The following is a 640-nucleotide window of genomic DNA, read 5'->3' on the forward strand; positions in this document are numbered from 1 at the left end:
GAGCTTTCTAACAGTATCCTACAAATGATTATTAAAGACATGAGACCTCTTGCAGTTGTGGAGGGTCATGGTTTTCGTGAAATGATTAATACATTTCATCCAGGATACAGACTTCCATCCAGGTACTACTTCACAGAGCTGATGGAGAAAAAAATATGAGGCTACAGTTGAGAGAGTGAAAGAAGAAATTAAAAATGCTTCATCAAAAATCACACACTACTGATGCTTGGACAAGTATTGCCACTGAGGCATATTTGGGAGTCACATGTCACTCTCCAATGGTGGAAGGACAATGCAGCAAGTTCCCCAACCTCACACATCTGGCCAAATCATACCTGGCTGTCCCTGCTACATCTACTCCATCTGAACGCCTTTTTTCAGATGCTGGGAACATTGTGACAAAAAAAGAGCAAGCCTGACCCCAGAGCATGTGGACATGCTCACCTTCCTCCATATTAATGCCTAGGTAGAGTAGTAAAGGAGGAAGTAAATAAGATAAAACAAGAAAAAGATGATGTATAGAAGGCAAGAGGAAGGAAAGAAATGAAAGAGGGAGGGGAGAGAAACAAGTGGACATTATGTTCTGAGCTTGGATGTGTTACTGACAGTTCAGTTGATTAACTTGTTTGACAGCAATTAC

General features: G+C 41.1%; 1 protein-coding gene across 2 annotated transcripts in view; it reads right to left on the bottom strand.

Annotated features, from left to right (window-relative positions):
* Positions 1 to 640, bottom strand: part of taok2b (TAO kinase 2b) — a 26658-nt gene that overhangs the window by 12105 nt on the left and 13913 nt on the right. The window contains exon 17 of one of the 2 annotated variants that reach the window (XM_020623315.1): positions 445 to 462. The exons of the other annotated variant lie outside the window; for it this stretch is intronic. Coding sequence (XP_020478971.1) covers positions 445 to 462 — 18 coding nt within the window. The remainder of the gene's footprint in view (positions 1 to 444; positions 463 to 640) is intronic. 2 annotated transcript variants of the gene reach the window in all.

Source organism: Monopterus albus, unplaced genomic scaffold (genome assembly GCF_001952655.1).
Source record: "Monopterus albus unplaced genomic scaffold, M_albus_1.0 scaffold297.1, whole genome shotgun sequence".
Classification (NCBI taxonomy): Eukaryota; Metazoa; Chordata; class Actinopteri; order Synbranchiformes; family Synbranchidae; genus Monopterus; species Monopterus albus.